This window comes from Nipponia nippon, unplaced genomic scaffold (genome assembly GCF_047370975.1).
Source record: "Nipponia nippon isolate SJK-2023a ecotype South Korea unplaced genomic scaffold, ASM4737097v1 scaffold_2, whole genome shotgun sequence".
Lineage (NCBI taxonomy): Eukaryota > Metazoa > Chordata > Aves > Pelecaniformes > Threskiornithidae > Nipponia > Nipponia nippon.
This window is the reverse complement of record NW_028262336.1, coordinates 104,476,179-104,495,141: the sequence shown is the minus strand read 5'-3', so window position 1 is coordinate 104,495,141 and position 18,963 is coordinate 104,476,179. Positions and strand designations below refer to the sequence as shown.

The window sequence follows — 18,963 nt, the reverse complement described above, 5'->3', positions numbered from 1 at the left end:
GCCAGCGCCGCCGCCCCGATTGCCGCCGCTGTAACGGCCGCCGCCGCCAGGCCGCCGGCAGCGGCTTCCGGCCGGCCGGGTCACGAGGCGGCAGCACATCCGGGAGGGCAGCGGCGCCGCCATGGCGACGGCTTTCAAGTAAGTGAGGGGCCTGGCGGCCGTTGTCCTCCGCTTGCGCGGCGCTGGGGTCTCCTGTCCGCTCTTCGTCCCCTGTGGCAGGCGGGCGCCCCTCTTCCCGCTCCTGAGGGCCGAGGCAGCGCTGTCCCAGCGCCGCGGGGACCGCTGGGGCCTTTACCCCGTTAGCGCTGCGGCCCTGCGCCGTCCCCAGCAGCGTGCGCCTGGAGGGGAGAGGGCCCCGGTGTGTTCTCTTCAACTGTTATCGTTTGGTTTGCGATGCTGTTTCCCGCTGCCGTGCGGTCCGCACGGCAGAGTCGGCAGCCGCCCGCAACCGCCCGTTCCAGCCCCCGGTTTGCGGTAGGCGCCGGCGCTGCCTGAGGTAGCCCCGCGTTCCGGCGCTGCGTCGCGGGTGGGTGTCGGGGGCTCCCCGTGGAGCTTCCCGTTGGGCACCCCAGCGCAGGACGCCTCACGGCCGTGGCGCTGGGCACCTGGGGTGCCGGCTCCGCTTTGGGGCATCCCGGTACGGGAAAGATTTGGGCAGGCGAAGGCAGGTCCAGTGGGGGGTGCCGAGGGGGCTGGAGCCCCGAAATGTGCGGGGAGGGGCTGAGCGAGCTGGCTTTGTTCAGCCTAAAAAAGGTATGGTTAAGCGCAGAGATCAGTAAGGCCTTGAGCTCTCTAATAGGGTGGGGTGTGGAGAAGAGAGAAGAGGTAGACGGTGGATACAGGTTGAAACGTATTTCTGAACAGATACCGGGGCGGGGAGGTCATAGTGAAGGGTGGTCAACCAGGGAGGCTGTGGTGTCTCCATCTTCAGAGACAGTCAGTGCAGTCAGACAAGCAACACATTGCTCTGTGTGGGACCTGGTTTGGGTGCGGGGCTGGACCCAACACTCTCCAGAGGCTCTGCCAGCCTGAACTGTCCTGTGGTTGGTTCCTGGGGCATTAGAAGTGGAGGAGGACAGCCTTCAAGAAGTAAGGGCAGAACTAGTTTAGTGAAGCACTGCAAGATGCTTAAAACACCAGGGAATTCAGTGGCTTCCCATTTATAACTGCTCTTTTTAGAATTGTAGAATGTTTGGGTTGGAAGGGACCTTCAAAGATCACCTAGTCCAACTCCCCTGCCACGGGCAGGGACATCTTTTGCTCAGTCAGGTGGCTCAAAGCCCCCTCTGGCCTGACTGTGAACACTTCCAGTGATGAGGTATCCACAGCTTTTCTGGGAAGCCTGTTCCAGTGTTCCTGCTTCTCCCAGATTTACAGCTTAAACATGTGAAACAAGGTTTAGCAAGTGCTCTTACATGAATTGGAAGAGAACAGGCCATGTGTTGGGGTTAAAAAATGCTAATACAGGACAAACATATGGGGAACTGACAGGGGTTAATTCATGCTTGCCATCATGAGTTGTGATATGTCTATATGTCAGTTTGCATTTGAAAAACTTGCCTTTTCCAGTTAGCCTTTTTTTTCCCAGAAGTGCTTATTTTAACAAAACTGAGAAGGCTTTGTTCAAATATTAACGACACTTTTATGAGTATTTTTTATTTTGATGTTCTGTGCTTAAAATACTAATAAACAAATGCTGTTAGTAGTATATAATTAATAATAAGCATTGATTATTTCTCAACTGAAGCACTGCATGAAGCATATTTCTTAATTTTACATTTTCTTAAAGATTCTAAAAAAAAAACCAACTGTAACATTTCAAGACTGTAAAATTGTTTTAAACCATTTTGTACATCTGGATGCAGTCCCTGAACCAACAAATATTTCAGACACTGTAATAAAATTACCCTTTCTGCATTTCTGCAAAAACATTCTACACCCTTGTCTCAATAAACACTCCTTTTGAATTAAAACTAATGGTCAAGGTTATTGAGGTGAAAGCTAGTAGTTTGCGTTTGACGTATGTGCAGGCAGGTTCCTTGTAAGGAGGAAGCATTTTGGAAGTGAATGTAGGAAAACGTCTTTTTCTTAGATCAGTTTAGAGTTTCTTCATCTTTCTGTAACCATATTGCTAAGCAGCTGTGCCAGTCATCTTGATTCTCAAATTATTTGTTGTTGTAGGTTAGTGGTTGCTTATCTGTTTTGCTATCTTACCTGTTTGGGAGCTTGCATGTAAACTTGTCTTTCTGTTTGTTTTAGAACAGTGGAACCATTGGAATATTACAGAAGATTTTTGGTGAGTAAAACACGATATGCATGTTTAAATTGGTTGTAATCAATGTTACTTCTGATTTTCTAATTCGTCTGTATGGAAACTTGAAACTATAAGGGAAAAACAAAAACTCATTGAGCAGGGGAAAAATGGTCATACTCTTCAGAACATGTTTTTCCATCTGTCTGTGGCATTGATGCTGCAGCAGGTTGTGTCCCTGTTCAACTCAATGGGTAAATGCTTCTGTTGGCCTTGAAAGGAATGTGAGTTAAATTTGACCAAGATGGTGATGCAGGTTTGTGTCTAGTACAAAATTATGTCAGACCAGGCTTTTAGATGCTAGTAAAAATAAATAATAGAGAATATCGCTGCTAACCATGCTCACCATAGCTATGAAGGAAAACCACTGACTTTTTGGTATATTAAATTAGTCTATCCGCTACTAAGGTAGTATCAACTTAGAAACGGGTCCAGTATTATTGCAGTCAGTTTTGGTTCTCGTAATTGAACCAAAAGTCTTTGCTTTTGAGAAGCTTGAAATTGTGACGAATAATACTTCAGGTCTAACATGATTGTGAATTGGTGCAATTTCTGACTTAAGGTTCAGGTATTGTACAGCTTCTGACTGACAGTATTTGAATGTTGGGGTTTTTCTGGGGAGGTGTTCTGGGTTTTTTTGTTTGTTTGTTTTTGTTTTTTTTCTTTAGTTCACTCTAACATTAATTTTAAGAACTCCACTAGGTGGAGATGGGGGAGAGGAATTGCTTACAAATTCTAAACAATGCAGACAAGTGCAAACTCTAATTTTAAGGTATCAATGAGTATTCATTCTTGGATGATATTCTGCATCTAGCCTGTAGTACTTACTCTTGAGACAATCAATCTATTGTTATATTTATTTTGTAAATAAATTATAATAAATTTAAAAAAATAATTTTTTGCAGGCCTGCAACCACAAACTACATATCAGTTGATGAAAAGCTGGCTAGAATGTGATTGAGTTTTCCCTAGCATTTTTGTAACTGTGTATTTCTGCTAAAAAGAAGAGAATACTGTTTTATATGAATTCCTATAGCATAAATATTGGTGTGTTATTTAATAAAATATGTTTTCTAATTTGAACTTTGTAATTTTTTTTTTAGAAAGAGAACTGTCGACCTGATGGAAGGGAGTTAGGTGAATTCCGGGCAACCACTGTCAACATAGGCAAGTGCTTATTTGAAATAATAATAATGGGGGAGGCATTATTAATCTCAGATTATAATAGTTAGTGACCCTAATGACTTGCTAATCAGTTTTCTTTGTGCTTGCATTTTGAAACAAGAAAGAGAAAGGATTTTTATTTATAGTTTCAACAAGCATTAAAGGGAATGCATGGTATGTAATATATTTGAGCACTGTTATTCAGTTCTGCTCCTGGGCTGATATGCACAGTGCAATTTAGGCGGTTGTGGAAGCTTGTCTCTTTCTAAGATCAGCAGTGTACGTGTTAGATGCTGAAGCCAGTGTCTAGGCATATACCGACCAGCACAAAACTGATGCCCTAGCATCTTGAAAGAGGCAGTGACTCCTGGCTTCTGCTTTGTTCTAAGCTTAATGAGCAACTGTCTCAAGCAGAGGCAAGATACCTCTTATGCAGTGAGCAGCAGCACCTTACCTGCTGTTGTTACACCTTATAATTTCTACAAGTAAAGTACAGGTTAGCATACCATCGTGGAATAGTTGCTGATTATTGCTCAAACTTGACACTGCAGCTCTCTTCCATTGTACAACACTGGACCACAAGACCATTAGGTCTTGCTGTAAGCCAGCCAGGAGGTGGGCTTATGGCAACCATCTAAGGTTTCTGGTTTAAAAAAAGTACACCAGGGATCAATATTGGGTCCAGTCCTGTTCAGCATCTTCGTTAATGATCTGGATGATGGGGCAAGGTGTACCCTCAGCAAGTTTGCAGATGACACCAAACTGGGAGGAGTGGCTAATAACGCCAGTGCTGCCATCCAGAGGGGCCCCAACAGACTGGAGAAATGGGCCAATGGGAGCCTCATGAAATTCATCAAGGAGAGGCACAAAGTCCTGCACCTTGGGGAGGAACAAGCCCAGGCACTAATATGTGCTGGGGGCCAGCTAGCTGGAAAGCAGCTTGACAGAAAAGGACTGGGGAGTCCTGGTGGACACAAGGTTGAACATGAGCCAGCAATGTGCTCTTGCTGCAAAGAAGGTCAATGTTACCCTTGCCTGCATTAGGCAAAGCATTGCCAGCAGGTGGAGGGAGGTGATCCTTCTCCTTTATTCAACACTGGTGAGGCCACACCTGGAGTACTGTGTTCAGTTCTGGGCTCCCCAGTACAAGAGAGACATGGACATACTGGAGAGAGTCCAACAAAGGGCCATGAAGGCGATGAAGAGACTGGAGCATCTCTCCTATGAGGAAGGGCTGAGAGAGCTGGGACTATTCAGCCTAGAGAAGAGAAGGCTGAGAGGGGATCTTATCAATGTATATAAATACCTCAAAGGGAGGGTGTAAAGAAGACGGATCCAGCTCTGTTCGGTGGTGCCCAGTGACAGGACCTGAGGCAGTGGGCACAAACTGAAACACAAGAGGTTGCCTGTGAACATGAGAAAACACTTTTTTACTGTGAGGATGACCGAGCACCGGCACAGGTTTCCCAGAGAGGTTGTGGAGTCTCCCTCCTTGGAGATATTCAAAAGCTGTCTAGACATGATCCTGGGCAGCCAACTCTAGGTGGCCCTGCTTGAGCAGGGGGTTGGCCCAGATGACCTACCTCCAGTGGTCCTTTCCAGCCTGAACCATGCTGTGTGATTGACTGTTTAATAGGGAGATTCTGTTCCCACCCTGGATTCATTGAGACTTCGCTTAGCCTGTGTTTAGTATAAAGTGATGGAAAGTAAACACTTTGTGAAGGTGGATGTTAGTTAAGGCCCCTTGAATGGAAAAACAGATTTTATTGAACAGCACTGTCTCTCTTCAGGTTCAATTACAACTGCAGATGGGTCTGCCCTGGTGAAGTTAGGAAATACTACGGTGATCTGTGGAGTTAAAGCGGTATGGTTGTTTTTTATTTTAACTTAGCTGTTAGTTGAATTTGTGTATTTGTGTTTAGAATGAATCTCCTGCAGAGTTACAATAATATCCCAGTCCGACACAATTACAGTCTTTCACCTGCATTACTTTCAGACATGAAAGTTTAATATATAATTTAATTGTCTAATCCTACCTGCATAGTCTGAGAACATGTATTTTTGTGGTGTGTTGTGTGTATGGGGAAAAATATATACAAAAATAAAGTCTTTGTTATTTCTAGATAAAGGCTGTATAATTGAAGAGTTACTAAGTATTGATCAATAAGTGCGCTGCTGGCCTGCCATGAACTATGAGACAAATCACTTCATGTCCCTGTATTGTGCTTTCCCGTAGGAAAAATATGGATGGGGACTGATTAAAAATGGCTCTTGTAAATCTCATTGTAATGATAACTGGGAAGAAAATGACCATTTGTATATAGACTAGCTGGAAAGTCTTTTTGTACAAAATTCAGCTCTTCGTTTTTGTCTTTTTTTTCTCCAGGAACTTGCTGCACCCGCAGTAGATTCTGCTAATAAGGGATATATTGGTAAGCTTTTCCGTATGGATCTTACTCAGATCTTGTATTGCTTCAGCTAAAAGGCTGTAATGATGGGACAGATTGAGTGTGTTGTGAAGACTTCTTAAAAGAATGAATTTGGGTAAAATTATATTACTTTCCTTAAAATCTGTTTCCAAATTGACTTATAGGAGGTGGTACTTCAGAAATTTCAAAACTCTCCCTGCTCTGCTTGTGAGTTTTCCATGTAAAGCTACCTTCTTATTGCTGGTTCCAGGCCAGGCTGAAAACAAACCTGCAGCAGGGGGAAGTATGTATGTTAAGAGGGGCAAGGTGGTTTGTCTATAAAAGATTATGGCATGCAAGGTTGTGCAAAGGCACATAAACTTTTGTCTTGAAGTCACAGTTGGCAAAAAATTTAACTCGTAAAAACAGTGAAATAAATGCTGTTTATTTCTTGGAGAGCTGTAGAAGTCCCAGGGGTACGTCCTCACTCCTGTTTGGAGTTTCTTTTGAAATAAAATCATTCCGTGGAACTGAGAGCTTAGACTAAATCCCCTTTTTATAAGGCATCTCCAAAGTATGTTGTTTTCAGTGAACTTGATTATGCTTAGGTTTTTTCAGAAATGTTTATGCATGTTTTTGCTTCAAGTCTAAAGCATCAGGTTTTAATAGTTGATGAAAAGCAGATAGCATACCAGTAAAGTCAGGCAGTGGAATGAAAATGCTGTTGTTTCTTCATCTACTTAAGAATGTTTAACACATAAAGAAGAGTTTGGGTGGGGTCATGATATTCATAGCAGGATTACAAACAGAAAATGGTAGTTAGGAGTATGTGCTTCTTCATGGAATATACAGTTTCTGAGTACAGAGTACTGCAAGTTCTTAAATACAAACTCACGCATAACTTGATTTTTGAGGGGAGAAGTAGGAAGGCTTGATTGAAAAATTCTTGGTCTTGCCTTTCATTTGAAGTACATAAAATGGTATTAAGAGTGTGTTGTCTTACTTCTATTTTGGTATCCCGTTGCCTGCTTTCTTTAGTTTATGACTAATAATTCTTGCTACCTAGTTCCAAATGTAGAACTGCCATCCCTCTGTTCAACGAGGTTTCGCTCTGGACCACCTGGTGAAGAGGCTCAAGCAGCAAGCCAGTTCATTGCAGATGTGATTGAAAAGTAAGAATCATCTTAATGCATTTAAAACACAAACAACAGTGCAAGACAATTTTCTGTTTCCTGGTTTACTCTCTCATTTTATTTTAGTTCACAGATAATAGCGAAAGAAGATTTATGTATTGCAAATGGCAAGGTAAGTTGTATCTCAAAATGAAGATGGACATACTAACAAGATTGCAGTGTTGAGACGTTACCGAAGGTATTTGGGGTTATAGGTTGTTTTTGCTTTTTAGTCTTCACAGCTCGGTTTACATCTGAAGTGTAAAAATCGTATGATAGAAATAAGTATCTGTTCATGTGGCCAGCATTTTCTTGGATATTGCACCATTTGCTTACCTGCTGTAGTAACTCACATGTGCAAACCTTTTTTGATAGCTTGCCTGGGTGTTATACTGTGATATCATATGTCTGGACTATGATGGAAACATTCTGGATGCCAGTGCCTTTGCTTTGTTAGCAGCATTAAAAAATGGTAAGTCTTCTCTAGAGCAAGAGACGCGTTCTGATTAGTGTTGCTTGGAGAAATGTGTTAGTTTTGAATCATGATGAATAGGTAACTGGTTCACAATTCCTTAAGACTCCTTTTTTTTCCTGTCATTTGAATGCCAGATTACTAAAATGCAAATACAAAGTGGTATGGATCCCATAGATGTGTAACACCTGGGGAGTAGGATCTTTTTGTATGTGTGTTACTGCTCTCTTATAAGACTTAATCGCTATTTTGCCATGTGTTCTTCTGTGTCAGAGGTCTGAGTCTTTCAATAGTGGTTAAAAAGAACTTTAATGTCTAGATCAGGGTCTTACCTTGTTAATGTATTTTGTGTAGGCAGAATAAGTTGTTGGGGGGGCTTTGCTTATTTGTCACAACAGAATATTCCTAGCTTAATGCATTGTAGTTTGAAAAAACTGTTTTCATGCATGCAACATATGGATTGATTATTCACAGGTATGTGGATTATAAATGCACATAGGAGGCAGTATAAAGGGAAGCTGACAGCAAGGCCTCCTTTTCTAACTAACTGAATTGCTTGCCTTTAAATTCCTATAGCTACTTTGCTCTTGATATTTTGTCTTCAACACTGCATAGGTTGTCAGAGCAAGAGTTATCTGAAGATCAGATTGCACAGATTTTTATATGTCCAGTAGGATTTTTGGGGAAAAGTACTTTTTTTAAAATATGACTCTAAAGGTATTGTAATTGTATGGCATTTTGGAAGCAGAAAATGCTTCTGTGTAAAGAAGAATGTTAGCTTGAGGAGAATACTTTCTCGAATGGGTGGTTTTAAGCTAAATACTTTCCTCAAATTCAATAAATTTTTTTGTACAGAACACCAGTAATGTAGCCAACACTCTATTCTTATTTGTTTTCAGTGGCTTACCAATATGGTAAAAGAACAGCTTAAATATTTCAGTAGTCTTGGACATCCCTAGGCCTACTAAAACCAGCAATGTTTAATATTATACCATTGTCATTTTTTCATCTCTTCAGTGCAGTTGCCATCAGTTACTATAAATGAAGAAACTGGTTTATCAGAAGTTAATTTAAAACAGAAGAATCCTTTGATTATCAGAAAGCATCCAGTTGCCACATCATTTGCTATATTTGATGAGTAAGTTCGTAACTGTTTTGTACTTAGGAAAACAACTGTGTGTGTAAAAGAAGGGAAAGACAGAGGGTGCTACCAATGATGTTTCTGCACTTAGGCACTTCTGCTAGCAAAGAACGTGCAGTCTCGGGCAGCGCTGTTTCACTCCATCTTAAATCCATGGCCTCTCTTGAACTGACCTGTAGTTCTGTGATATGAATGAGTACGCAGAACAAAACAAAGTCTGTCCAACTTCTTCCTATGACTTAAAGCAGAACTGGTTCCCAACCTAAAAGATATGCTTAAAAGTATGGGAATAGGTATCGTTCTGTTTTTGCAGTATCTTTGAGACGAAAGAATGTTACCAGTGCAATTAATGTTTTAGAGCCTATGTAAATAACCGGTATAAAAGATGGTAGATTTTGAACAGCTTATACCAAGGATTTAGTCAACAGAGGAAGTAAGAAGTAATGGTCCAGTTAGAACAACAGAACAGAACCGAATATGGATAACCGAAAACATAATTACCCAAGATGAAGTATGACCAAGACTCTTAAGTCATTGTTCATGTAAAGAATCTGATTATGAGAATTCAAAATAATCACATCTGATAACTTGACTCCTCACCTGAAATTGTTTACTGGCTCTTCATTAGTCCAAGTATGTTAAGTACGTGTTCTGCTGTTTATAAGAAATGCAGTTATTTATGGTGGTATCCATTTGGAAAGTAGAAAATGACAAGATGATGCTCACTGTGCTGTGAATCTGATTTAAGATTTAGGTATATTTGGAGACGCCAGGGGGTTATGGCACACTAATCTGTATTCGCAGAAATGATTAATGGGCCCTTTCGTTCAAATATGAGATGGGGTGGGGGGAGCACTGAACTCAAGTGTTGACCAAGTGATTACCAAAATGAATGAAAGCAGAAAGTTATCAGTCCTTTAGAGTGCTTCTATTAATCGTTTTAATACCAGTTCTTGTGGGTCTAGGAGTTTGATGTAGACTGAAAGTGGGAGTTTGGATAGGATGATAGGCAGGCAGTTGTCAGTAGGATATTATTTGCACACAAATCACACGTACTTACCAATAGACGAGAAGTTGCCTTTGGAAGAAAGCTTTCAGTGACAGTCTGTCAGGCTTTGTTCCCTTCACTGAAACCGACTGTTACATCAAATAAGTTACTGAAGTCTCCCTGTAGCTCTCAAAACTAAATATTGAGGGGGTGTGTGCCTGTGTTGTGTGGTTTCGTTGTTTTTTGGTTTTTTGTGTTTTTTTTGTTTTTTTTTTTTTTTAATTCTGGTTTATTAGTTTTTCTACAGCTGTTGATGCAGCCCTCTAAATAATATGCTTTACATACTCTGGCTTCCAGAGATATTTTTCTTCTGCACAAAAGCCCTCCTTGAATAAATAAAACTCCTGGGTTGCTGGATAGTACAGCCATGGGCGAGGAACGCTGGTGCAGAGCGCTGTGCAGCTCCACAGCTGGCTCCTGTGGAGTCGGCCTGTACATAAATAACAAGTCCGAGGCATCGAACTCTCCGTGTGTGCCAGGTCCCTGTGTCACGCAAAGGGCCGATGCTGCACAGTGCATGCGGGTAGCATTAATAAAGCAGTACTTTTGAGTATTGTAGCTATGGACTGATGTTTTCATTACACTATTGCTATTAAATGGCAACCTGAAACTATTGGTGAAGTTTTAAATTACCCAGAAAACCTTTAGTTGTGCATTGCATGCGAGCTCAAATTGAAAAATTCTGTTACTCTTCCATCTATTTTGTGTAATCGACTCCTGTAGCCTTGCTGCTGACTTTCCCCCTGCAACCTTGCCATAAACATCACTGAGGATAGGTGTACTACAGCTGCTAAATTGAGTTTGGTTACATCAATACTAAATTTTAGTTCAACAGTGTAAACTGAGGCTTCATGAAAACTTTAGCTAAAGTCTTTCCTGTCAAGATACCTGCACTTCAGCCAAATGTTTGTAATGGTAGTGATTTTACTTATTTATTTATTTTTAAAAGAAACTAAGGCTCAATGGTGGTTGTTCAGCTTTTTTTACCTTCAAGTTTTTCTTGTTGTGCAAAGTTGGCTTACAGTTTAGATCACCTTCTTTCTTTTGCCATTAGTTTACTCTATTTTTAACTTAAGTGGTTCAAAAATAACAATATTTAATCTCTTAATGATCTGCATTATGTGATGTATGACAGCTTATTTTGGCTGCCTTAAGGAACCCAGTAAATCCATTTTTGAACTATTCCCAGTCTGAGTGGTGTTAGAGTTCTCTGACAAGAAACTGAGAACTATTTTGGTGAATTTACCATTGGAAATGAGTTTTGCCTTAAGGTCTAGTAGAGATTAGTGCAGCCTACGCCTAAAAACAATGCCATTTTCTTTGCGTAACTATGAAATAAGTGACTGCATGTTGCAAATAGCAGTTTAATGGCATTTTCCTGCAATACATGGGTGTCACAAATCTATGAAACTTAGGCATAAAGCTGTATTTTCAACAGCTAGTATTTTAATGGACACGCACTTGAATATGTGGAATCTCTCACTTCATTTTTTTTTTTTCTTAAATTGGTGCATTTTCATAAGAAAACAGAGAAGCCCGAGCACTAAATCCACCTACAAGTATTTTGTAAGACTACAGTAAAAATTAATAAGAGACTACAGTAAAAATTAATGTTATGTGTACTTTGCAATAATGTTAATGGAGCAACGTATACTAATGTGTCTGCAACGTTCCTCTTTCACAAGCACATTACTCATCGTTGATCCAACTGCCGAAGAAGAAGACTTAGCAACTGGAACTGTAACTATTGTAACTGACGATGAAGGCAGACTGTGTTCTGTCCATAAACCAGGTACTTCCAAGTTTATTACACAGGAACCTCTGGAGATAATAATCTTTTCTTGACCTAGATGTTATGTACCTGCTTTTCTTTGTGAAATGTGGGTGCTTTATGGAAACAGGCTGTCTGCTTGAGTACTTATTAAATGCTCTTGAAATTCATTTTGAAAAAGGTGGCGTGACTGAAGTTGTAGGTACCTTCCAGCTGAAATAGTCTATTCTAAGTTCAAAAAGAAGTCACAGCTTGACCTACCTAGAGCAAAGGCATGTCTCCTGTTGTACCTCCAGTTTGTTTCTGTTTCCTTTGCCTGAGGCTAGAGTCGGGGAAAGCTGTATGCTCCCCAGGTGAAAGTTGTTGGTCATGAGAATTACTGTATTACTTAATACTCTCATTTGGAAAACACATTTAGAGATACTTAACTGAAGTATAAGTAGAAAATCAAACTGTTCCCTTTAATTTTTAGGTGGAAGTCCTCTTACAGGAGCCAAGCTTCAGGACTGTATCACCAGAGCAATTACAAGACACAAAGAAGTAAAGAAGCTGATAGACAAAGTCATAAAAAGTATAAAGCCCAAGTGAACAAAAGGAGAGATCTTTTTCAAAAATGGATTTGTAAAAATTGTATTTGTTACAGTGTTCACAAACCTTTTATACTAAATAAACAAATACCATTACTACATTTACAAAGTTCATTTTCTCTAAAATGTTTTTCACCCTTATACTATGTACAATGCTGCCAAGTGGTAAAAAATACAAGATAAAACGTTCTGTTAAAAAAATTAAGTGACTTAAGGAAACCAGACCCTCGCTGCTTTATAGATTAAATCTCTAAGTTCTGTAGGGTTGGCTTCCAAAACCAGTTCATTTATTTCAGTGTAATGTCAAAAGTTCATTTTCCACCAGTAATATAAAACACTGATTTGTTTTAAGCTGTCTCCTTTTTAATCTGAAGAAAAAAAAAATCCCCTCAATCAATTTTTTGGGGGGGGGGGGGGGGGGAAGGGCACAGGGGAGCAAGTGAGTCTCAGGATTTTGGAGGGGCCGGTGTGCCTCTTTTCCTTCTACTTTTTGAGTGGCTGCCTGAATGCTGTTGATGACGCAGGTGAGCTGCTTGTGCTGCTGCTGCTGCCATAACCATTTGATGCTGCAAGAATCGCAACTGCTGCCATGAAGAAGGGGGAGAAAAAGCTTGTTAGTGTTGACTATAAAGCTACGTTTCACATCAAGAAGAATGAAAGGAAGGTGGGGGGAGTGGGGAAATGAAAAGGAAAAAAATGAGGAAGCACCAGGTTGACAAAAGGAATGCACCACGTACTGGGGCAATGAGTACAGTCAAGCAGCACCAGTGGCACAGAAGCCGGCTGAGGGCATATCCAACATTTTACACGTGTACTTGGACAGCTTTGTGTCTTTGCCCTTTCTCTCCATTGCAGTAACTGCAGTAACTCAGCAACTTCAGTGAATTGGGTTACGTAGTAGACTTTTACATAATGCCTTCTCAGTGGACGCATTGTATGCATTTTCTACATGTATCACAAAGAGGAGACTGTGTGCTAAAAAACTTCAAAATATTTTCAGAAAGCATCTGAGTGACAGAATGCTAAAGGCATGCTTTGCCAGAGCTGTTGCTTCCATGTACTGCCTGTAGCAGTGCTACATGTGAACTTACAGGTGCTTACATTCATGCTATTTGAAATCTATTGGCACCTGGCAGAGCTTATTTAGGTATGTGCCACAAGCACCCCTTGAATGTTAGCATGGATGGCTTAAATGAATAAAAATAAATTCAGTGCTCCAAGCTAAGAGAACCACAGATTTCAAATGTTCCATGATATAGTTTGCCAAAATTCACTTTTTTTTTTCATTTGCAAGACCATAAAGACATAAGTTTAAGGAAAAAAAAAAAAGTCAAAGAGGCAAGATTTTTTGTTTTGGAGCTGAGAATTGTATTTTTAAATTTCCTTAATTTTATTTTTTAAACACAGTCAGAGTGAAGTTGCTGGATTACTTGTATCTGTTGCTGCTGCTGCTGCAAGGCTTGTTGTTGCTGCTGTTGTAAGGCAGAAGAGAGCTGGAGTCTCTGCTGAGGAAGGCTTTGCCCAGGTCTGTTCACAGCAGAGCCAAGCTGAGACAACACTAAGAAAGGAGAAGGGGAAAGCAGGCAGGTCAAAGAGGTCAGGTTGAGTTTGTCAGGGTCAGGCAAGGAAGGCATAGGGAAAGAGTGTAACAGAAAAGGGGGATCAATAGAGTTAGTTTCAGAGTCAAATTGGAAACAGTGCAGAATAAAGTATACATGATATACACACTCTGTTAGTTAGAACGTAATCAGATTATGAAGTGCTTGTGGGGGCACAAAGAGGTTTCTCGTACTGGATGTTAAGCACACAGTTAAAGAAACATTCCTCAATGAAGTTTGGCATGGAAGTTCCCTGTATTTTCTTTTTGTGTCGTGTGACTTATTTTCACATGATATTATCAATTTACTACACTTAACTGCCAAACAAAGCAGAAAAGTGCATGCTTGGACTTTCAAAGTTCACTATTTCTTGCATAATTCATGCAGCAATCACAGTAAATTGTTCTGATCTAACGTAAGACTTCTTTAGGACCAAACTTCATTTCAGTGTGAATTTATCAAGATACACACTTAACTACAAAAGGAGGCTCAGCAAGCACATACCTGTGGCTTGAGGTTGCATAAAATTCCCTACTCCAGTCAGGTTAATTACAGCAGCTTGTTGGGCAGATAATGCCTGATCTTGATTGGATGGACCTTGGTCAGACCCCTAGCAAAAATGAAAAGCTTGATCCTTATTACCAAACTTTGGTATCAATGAATAAGTAAACAAAGCCAGTGTGAAGGCAAACTTTTGAAGTGCCATTTAAAAACATTTAATCCTACAGCTTCCAGTGTGTGTATAGATACAGGCTATAATGTAGTCACTATTAAAGCAGAACAAACAGATGTTGAATGCCCCAAAACAGCTCAGTTTTGGCAGAAATGGTATTATGTCTGTTACCCAGCAGAAGTCCCATGTTGTTGTCAAGTTCCCTGCAGTCAGCAGAGACTACAGTTTATGGTTGTAATGTTATGACATAAGACCAAAGTCTTCAGCTGACACCTGAAAACATCCACGTGCAAAGGTCCTAATCGATCAAAATGTGAGAAGTCTGAAACTTACGTTCATGTGTTCACATTGTGCCACACACTCCTTAGTTTCACAAAAATACAAACCCTGCTTTTAAAATTTTATTTTCAGAACAGAGTAGTTCTCACAGTAATCACTCAAATGGAATTAGTGGAGTCTGATCTAGTGTCTGTTGAATTATGACCTTTTCTAGAACTTAAATAATTCAAGTTGATTCATAAAGTGAAGAAATAAAATATTATATATGTGATTCAAGCAAACTGCATGGCTTATCAGTCAGAAAAAAAAAAAGGTGCTTCTGAGCTGGTGCATTTCCAGGAGTTGCAATGCTTATTTAGGATAACCATATGAAATAATGCCACTAAGATCTAAGTAAACTTGACCAAAAGATTGCACATTAAGAAGACACCATCATCTCGATGAAGACGACTAAGAAAGACTTACAAAGTCATAGAACCAACTTTTGGGAAAAAACCCTAAGTACAAGATGAGAATGTATCTATTCTGTTGGCAGCACAGAAAAATTGATGGTCTTTTGGGCTTAGGTTTTTTCCACTAAGCACTTGGATTACAGCACTGTGAACACATACGTGCTTGTCCTTAGTGAAAGCTAAGGAATCCGGTATTCATGATAGCTCATTTTAGCTAATGACCCTAGTCTTACTCTATAATGTGTGGTAAGAGAGAAGTTCCTCAGGGCAAGTTAGGCAATGCAGAGAGATTGATTTCCTCCAGAAGAACTTTCTGCCATAAGGAGGACTAGACTTACATCAGCCCTTTTGTAAATGCCCTTAAAGTTCAATGTCCAGAAAATAAAACCCAATAGTATGAGCTTGCATGATTTTTTTTTTTTTTTTTAGTAATTCAGCTAGTAACTGACATTTGGATTCAGAGAATAAATCTGAAAGTCTCCCATTAAACTGTCCCACATTCCAGAACAAGGCCTGTGACACAGGAAACTATACACCATAAAAACATTTTAAAGAGGCATCTTATTTATGAACAGTCTACAGTAGCACAAGCAAAATTATTATGACAAACTGAGTATCCAGTAGAGACTATTTGGTAAACAGAAGTCTTGCATGTCTGGGAAGACAAAGGATAAAAAAAGACAAAAGCAGAGCAGCTGGTTTTCCCAAATTGCTGCATTAATGCTGATAAGATTTTTAGGCACAGGTAGAACCAACCACTCAAAATTTGTCATTTTGAGAGCAGATTAGTCTCTATCAAGACTCTAGACTTCTTCAGTGACTAAAGCCTTTAACACCAATTACAGGCAGCAGTAGAGCAAGTGTCTTAAGATTACAGCTTTAAAGCCAACTGATATTTTCTCTGGTGAAAAGAGAACAGTTCTGTTGAACTACAGCAGGAAGGATCATAACCCAACTCACAGCAGTGTAAGTAAGAAGTTTGAGTTACTCTGGTAATCCTGACCGTGTTTCTTCTCTGTTCATCTGATGTATCTGCTAGTTATGATAAACAGGGCAACACTAAGCTGATTTTACACCACGCATACAGTGGGCTGGCTCTCTTCATGCTAGAGTACGCCAGTTGTTTTGCTATAGCTCTTCTATACAAGATATAAGTAAAGGAGTATAACCCAGCTCCAGCCATGGCCACAAAGCCACTGCAGTCTTTGCAGTTTGAGAAGGTTTTGGAGGAAGACTTTCCTCCCCTTCTGCTTCAGATCTGTTGTGTAAAGGCTCATTTACTTGTGGAGATGGGGAGAATAGGAGAAACTGTTTCATCCACGCATCCCAGACTGAGGGCTGTTAGCACACACCTGTTCTCCCTGTTGCTGAGGACTACAGGTTGTAGGCTGCTGAGATTGTTGCTGTGGAGAAAACTGTGACAGCTGCTGCTGCTGCTGTTGTTGCTGGAGTGGGTTAAAAATAAGTGAACCACCTGGAAGCTGTTGAAGATTAAAAACAAAAGGCATAATTCAATCAAACTGCGGAGTTTCCCCACTGTCCTAGGATGAGCATGACATTGATAATGACATACTCCTTGGAGGCTTGTTTTTGTTTTGGTTTGGTGGGGTTTTTTGTTTTGGTTTGTTTGTTTGGTTTTGTGTTGTGTTTTTGTTTTTAATCCTTTAAAATGAATCTGTTTACAATTGGTCATGTTTGTGAAAAAGCCTTATGCTCAGGAAACAAACCTGCATTAAATTATAGCAGGAAACAGAAAAATACATTCTTATTATTCTAATTAAAATAGTAGAGATTGTACTGATACTGGAGATATAACAGCTAGTCTTCAAAAGCACTGTATGTTATTTTCACTTTCAGAATATTCCACTGAATTTTAATAGATGCTTCCAATCAACAAGCTGCAAGGTCTGAGACAAAAAAATGTTAAAGTGAAACAGTCTTGATTCCTCTCCCCTACCCCAGCTTTAATTGCACTGATTTCAGCCAAATTATTCTTGGCTTATACAAGTGGCAGAGGTAGCTTGAAACGATGTACGTCAACATGGAATTACACAAATACAAGCATTAAATTTTATAGAAGAGCTCTACTCTGGCGTAACTGCCTCCTGTACCTGCCATTTTCCACGTTTCTGGAGTGTGTACAGGAGTGGGAGGAAGAAGTAGCAGAGCTACAGCTCATCTTTTACTGGTATTAATTTTTTGAAGCATGGTGCAACATTTGCTGAACACTGAAGTTGCACTTCTGCACCTGTAACTCCCAGCTGACTTCAAGATCCAGGAACTACACCCAGTTCCACAAACACTCCCTGTTCTGCTTTTAAATGGAGCTCTGACATAATAAGCAACTTTGGCTCATGTTTGTATTTGTATGTATGCTTAGTGGAAAGAAAAACATTTACAGACCTTCTGAACTCCCTATATTACATGAACTTCTGTTTCCATTACCAGAAGCTCTTTAAAGCTATTACTGCACCTACCCGTGCATGTTCAGCTCAGCTTTTAGGCCTGTATGTGTAACCGCTGAGTGATTCTACTGTATTGTTTTGTACTTTTAAAACAATCATAACTTCAGTTTAAAGAATGATTTGCAATAAAAGCTTAGGCAAATCCTGAAAATAGAAGATTGTATTTCAGGATTAATCTCTTGAATTCAAATGTCAGCATTTTTAGATTCTTACTGAGAATTAGCTGCTTTGTTGGAAGCTAAGAATATAATTTCCACCTTGTATCTTTATGAAAGTAGCTTTTTCTCGTGTTCTAAGTGTTTTAAGCAAGCAATTAAAATGTGCAGTAAATGGTTTTACTGATCAACTAGCTTCAAAGCTCTGCAGGGGCAATGCAGTAAGCAGCACTAAACGCATCTATAAAGAAAATTAAGAAATTATTATTATTGTGTCCAAGTATATCAATTACCTGTAGAAGATTTAAGGGCCGAAGATTTGATGCATTTTTCAAACCAAAGGGGCTGCCTGTTAAAGAAAACATCTTTTTATTAGTTGGAAGTCTTTACTTAATTATATATGTGTATTGCAATTAATATACCTTTCCACTGGGATCATTTTTAAACATTTGGAAGTTGGAAAACTGGCAAGTTTTAATTTTATAGTTAATACAATGCTGCTTTTTCTGTAGTGTTGATAATTTCATAGTTATCCAGATTCAAAGTTAAAGAGAGCTGACTAAACAGAAAGAAAACTGTATCGCTACTAAACACTGTACCCCATAACCTGTTAATGCGTTTACCCAAAGGTGAATGTGGAGAATATCATAGCAGTTATTCTTCAGTGATTCTTCTTCCAACTTTAACAAGTTTTACTGTTTGTACAGTAAATCCAGAAATGCCCAAGGGCTCAATGGAGCAACAGGCTCTCAGTTTCTCAATCATTACCAGAAAACAATCCCACCCAAAATCTTAGCAACTGCCCAGCCCCCCAAGGGCTTCTGGCAAGATGTATCTGACTTATAGAGCTTTTGGCATTATTCCACATGGCACTCTTCAAAGCTACGCTAAAAAAAGATGTATATGTAGTACACTATGAGTTGGGTATAGAACAGATACAAACATTCCAGTAAAACAGTGGCTGTCAAACAGAATCCCCCAGAGGTCTGCCACCGACCTAGCTCAGCTCACTACTCCCATCTCTTACGTGGGTGACAGAATAGCATGTAAAATCTGTGACACCAAACTGCTAAAGGTTGACAGAGCTTGAAAGGACAAAATTAGAATTAAAACTGATCCTAGGGAACCAAAGAAAGAGTCCCAAAATCAATAACATTGAATTAAAAAAAACCACAAATGAACAAGTACAAAATTGTAACTAGCTTTGTCTCTATACAGCAGGAAAGGACATGAGAAGTTACAGCAAGTCACAAACATATGCAAATCA

General features: G+C 40.0%; 2 protein-coding genes across 10 annotated transcripts in view; one reads left to right on the top strand and one right to left on the bottom strand.

Annotated features, from left to right (window-relative positions):
* The first annotated feature begins 44 nt into the window (after window positions 1-44).
* EXOSC8 (exosome component 8) lies at window positions 45-12,175 on the top strand. The gene is made up of 11 exons (XM_087759625.1): window positions 45-138; window positions 2,260-2,296; window positions 3,415-3,478; window positions 5,266-5,339; window positions 5,862-5,907; window positions 6,950-7,055; window positions 7,143-7,188; window positions 7,431-7,527; window positions 8,545-8,665; window positions 11,402-11,508; window positions 11,960-12,175. The coding sequence occupies exons 1-11, from the start codon at window positions 122-124 to the stop codon at window positions 12,073-12,075; spliced, it is 831 nt and encodes a 276-aa protein (XP_087615751.1). The 5' UTR covers window positions 45-121; the 3' UTR covers window positions 12,076-12,175.
* SUPT20H (SPT20 homolog, SAGA complex component) overlaps window positions 12,102-18,963 on the bottom strand; it is a 37,913-nt gene continuing 31,051 nt past the window's right edge. For 4 of the 9 annotated variants that reach the window (XM_087759612.1, XM_087759615.1, XM_087759614.1 and 1 more), the window contains exons 21-23: window positions 17,990-18,045; window positions 14,177-14,282; window positions 12,691-13,632 (exon numbers count right to left, since the gene is read on the bottom strand). In XM_087759612.1, coding sequence (XP_087615738.1) covers window positions 13,472-13,632; window positions 14,177-14,282; window positions 17,990-18,045 — 323 coding nt within the window. In that variant the 3' untranslated portion in view covers window positions 12,691-13,471. Of the gene's footprint in view, window positions 12,659-12,689; window positions 13,633-14,176; window positions 14,283-16,428; window positions 16,558-17,989; window positions 18,046-18,963 lie in introns of those variants that run through there. The other 5 variants (XM_087759616.1, XM_087759620.1, XM_087759621.1 and 2 more) reach the window with 4 other exon arrangements.